The sequence below is a fragment of the Phaseolus vulgaris genome, chromosome 5 (assembly GCF_051622355.1).
Source record: "Phaseolus vulgaris cultivar YP4 chromosome 5, ASM5162235v1, whole genome shotgun sequence".
Taxonomy (NCBI): Eukaryota; Viridiplantae; Streptophyta; class Magnoliopsida; order Fabales; family Fabaceae; genus Phaseolus; species Phaseolus vulgaris.
The window spans coordinates 26,398,159-26,402,114 of record NC_143502.1 but is presented as its reverse complement, the minus strand read 5'-3'; the positions used below and the strand labels follow the sequence as shown (position 1 = coordinate 26,402,114).

Here is a 3,956-nt window from a genome sequence, read left to right as displayed (position 1 = left end):
TGTTTCTTGTTTTTGGTTTGAGTTCTTGATCTGAAATCTATATTGTTTTGATCCTTTGGTGCATTTTTATTTTTAGTTTGAGTTCATATTTGTGTGTTAGATACACATAAATTCCATCACTTTAATTCCATTGTGTTTTTGAAGTATAGCTTTCTATTTTGATTTTAGATTTCAGAATCCTCTGTTTTTCACAAATCTGTTTTGGCTGTTTTGCTTTATGAAAATTAAATAAATCATAAGAAAATTATGAGCCTCTGGATTTCACTAGTTTGAGGTGTTAGCAAAAGAACAAAAAAAGAATAAGTTGAAAAAAAGAAATAGAGAAAAAAAGATAAATCACACAAGAAAAGTGTGTATTCTGGCGCTGGAACTGACGGTTTTGGACACTGTTTTTGAAAACATTATCAATTGACCTCTAAGCTTTGTTGGTGGATTAATATCAATTGGTGCTTGTTGAGTGGGATTTGACTTGAGGAGAGTCTAGCTTTACTTAATAGGTGTTGTATTGAAGAATTTAATTACTTAAATCAAAGAGGATCAAGGCAAAGGGGTAGCAACAAACACAATACCAAAATACACCATACACCTTGAAGGGCACAACCAAGAAGATCAACAACAAGTCAAGGGAGTGCACTTTAATTTGTGCAACTTAATTTTCTTTGCAAATTCTCTTGTTAATTAGTAGCTTAATCACGCAATTAGAGGGTGAATGTGTCTTCAAAGGCTCAAAGTGTCTAAGAAGCCTCACCTAGGATCGACTAGTTTAAATTTTCTAGCTTAGCATTTGTTAATTGCTTTAACTACGCCAATTGCTTTTGTGTAGTTTCGCTTAATTGTTTTTGTTTAGCCTTGTTTAAAGCTTTGATAATTTGCTTTATTTGCTAGATAGCTTGCATTGTTGTTGTTGCATAAAATTTGATTTCTACCTCCTCATTGTGTTTTAACTGATTTACCTAAAGAAAGATTTGTGTGAAGATCTTGAGAGATAATTTTTGGCTAACGCAAAGACTTGGTATTTAAGTAGTCCATTGTGACTCACCTCTCTTACCTGGAAAACTACCTTCATTAGCTTTCCTCATCTTTCTTAAAGTAAAACATTTCTATATACAAAGCTTTAGTCATGTCTTCTCACTCCTCTAAATCTATTGAAAGTGATGTGAAGTCCTCAAAATCTCTTTTAAAACAACTCGCAAAGGATGTTCAATTAATTTCATATAGACAATTGGAGAATGAATCTAAAATCAATGAATTGACTAGAGCAAAGGAAGAGAAGTCTCAAACTTCAAAAAAATCACACACTCATGCATCTCACTCCAAAGATAATGAGTCTCTAGGGGAGGAAAGCCTTAGAATCAATGACTACTGCCAACCACCCCCTAGAAGAAATAGGCAAAGGGAGCAAGAGAGCCCAAGGGAGGTTAGGGTAGACCTACCTCATTTCCATGGTAAAGAAAACGTAGAGGTATATATAGATTGGGAAATGAAAGTATTGCAACTCTTTGCTTGCCATAGGGTGAGTGAAGAAAGAAAGGTACCCTTAGCCACCCTTAGCTTCCAAGGACATGCCATGTATTGGTGGACCTCTCTAGAGAGAGATAGATGTCTTCATAGGGAACCTCCCATTGAATATTGGAATGACCTTAGGGGAGCCCTAAGACGTCGACACATACCCTCCTACTACCATAGGGAGTTAATGGACAAGCTCCAAAGACTCCAACAAAAGAATATGAGTGTAGAGGAGTATAGGCAGAAAATGGAGCTCTACATGATGCGAGCATCTATTAGAAAAGAAGAGGACACCACCATAGCAAGATTCCTAAGTGGCCTCTCTCTTGAGATAAGAGATAGGGTAGAACTCCTTCCCTATCAAGACTTGAATGATTTGGTTCAACTTTGCATTAAAGTTGAACAACAAAATTTGCGCAAAACTTCAAGTCAAAGGGTGGGTTCATACTCCAACTTTTATCCCAAGAAAGACTCTAAGAAGGAAGGTAGCACATCTAGAGAAAAACGAAAGGAAACTACCAAGCCTCTTGCCAAGGAAACCTCCACCCCACCCATCCGAGCTAGGGACACCAAGTGCTTTGGAAGAGGGCATGTGCAAGCACAATGCCCAAACCAAAGGTCTTTATTCTTAAAGGGTGTAGATGAGTACACTAGTGGTGAGGATGAGCCAAGTGAGAGAGAAGAGGAAGGGGGAGAGGATGAGAGGGTAAATCCATTAGAGGGAGAATTGTTAATGATTAGGAGAACCCTCAACAATCAACCTAGCACATCCATAGAAACACAAAGGGAGAACATCTTTCATACAAGATGTAATGTTTTAGAAAATATATGTTCCCTCATTGTGGATAGTGGATCTAGTTGCAATTGTTGTAGTGCTAGGATGGTTGATAAGCTCAATCTACAAGTAGTTCCTCATCCCAAACCTTACAAACTACAATGGATCAATGAGAATGGGGAACTAAGTGTAGATAAGGAAGTGGAAATCAAGTTCTCTATAGGTAACTACAAAGATAAGGTTTTATGTGATGTAGTACCTATGGAAGCTTGCCATATCTTATTAGGTAGACCATGGCAATTTGATAAGAAAACCTTGCATGATGGTCTAACTAACGAGATTTCCTTCACCCATAAGCATAAGAAGTTTGTACTTAGTCCTTTACCACATTCTCAAGTGGTAAAAGACAAAATACAAATGAAACATAAGAGGGATGAGGAAAACAAAAAAAAAACAGAGCGCTAGAAAAAGAGAAAATCCTTAGGGATAGAAAGGTGTGGGAGAAGAGTGTTCCTTCCCACAAGGTTGTTCAACAAGAAAAACCTTTTGAAAATGCCTTGGAAAATTTGCTTCTTGTTGAAAAACCTAGCCTAATCTTTTGTAAAGGAACACTTACATGCACTGCGACAAATCATGAACCCATGAGTCTACCTCCTCAAATTAAAAATCTTTTGAGTGAATTTGAAGATATATTCTCTAATGAGGGACCTCAAGGACTCCCTCCCATTAGAGGTATAGAACATCAAATTGACTTAATTTCGGGGGCAAGCCTACCAAATAGGCCCGCATATAGAACTAACCTCGAGGAAACAAAGGAGAAAGAGTCACAAGTTCAAGACTTGTTGGAGAAGAGTTGGGTTCAAAAGAGCCTAAGCCCTTGTCCTGTACCTGTCTTGTTGGTGCCAAAAAAAGATGGAAAATGGAGAATGTGTTATGATTGTAGAGCAATCAACAACATCACCATCAAGTATAGGCATCCAATCCCAAGGCTTGATGACATGCTTGATGAGTTACATGGGTCAATTGTATTCTCTAAAATTGATCTTAAAAGTGGGTATCACCAAATTCGAATCAAAGAGGGTGATGAATGGAAAACCGCTTTTAAGACCAAGTTTGGATTATATGAATTGTTGGTGATGCCTTTTGGTCTCACTAACGCACCTAGTACATTCATGAGGCTCATGAATCATGCCTTGCGAGATTGTATAGGTAAATATGTAGTAGTTTACTTTGATGATATCTTAGTATATAGCAAGAACCTAGAAGACCATCTAAGTCACCTTAGGGAAGTTCTTCTAGTGCTTAGGAAAAATAGTTTATTTGCCAATAGTGATAAATGTACCTTTTGTGTAGATAGCATAGTTTTCCTAGGTTTCATAGTTAACAAAAGGGGGGTGCATGTTGACCCCGAGAAAATCAAAGCCATCCAAGAGTGGCCAACTCCGCAAAATGTAAGTGATGTAAGAAGTTTTCATGGGCTAGCTAGCTTTTATAGACGTTTTGTACCTAATTTTTCAAGCTTAGCTTCTCCTCTCAATGAACTTGTCAAAAAAGATGTTGCATTTTGTTGGAGTGAAAATCATGAGCAAGCCTTTCAAAGGCTAAAAGCTCAACTCACCAATGCACCAATTCTAGCTCTCCCAAATTTTTCTAAAACTTTTGAGATAGAATGTGA

The 3,956-nt window shown here is 37.4% G+C and overlaps 1 protein-coding gene across 1 annotated transcript; it reads left to right on the top strand.

Moving 5' to 3' along the window:
* The first annotated feature begins 1,363 nt into the window (after positions 1–1,363).
* LOC150027545 (uncharacterized) lies at positions 1,364–2,746 on the top strand. The gene has a single exon (XM_090302908.1). The coding sequence runs from the start codon at positions 1,481–1,483 to the stop codon at positions 2,744–2,746; it is 1,266 nt and encodes a 421-aa protein (XP_090159034.1). The 5' UTR covers positions 1,364–1,480.
* Positions 2,747–3,956: the final 1,210 nt, after the last annotated feature.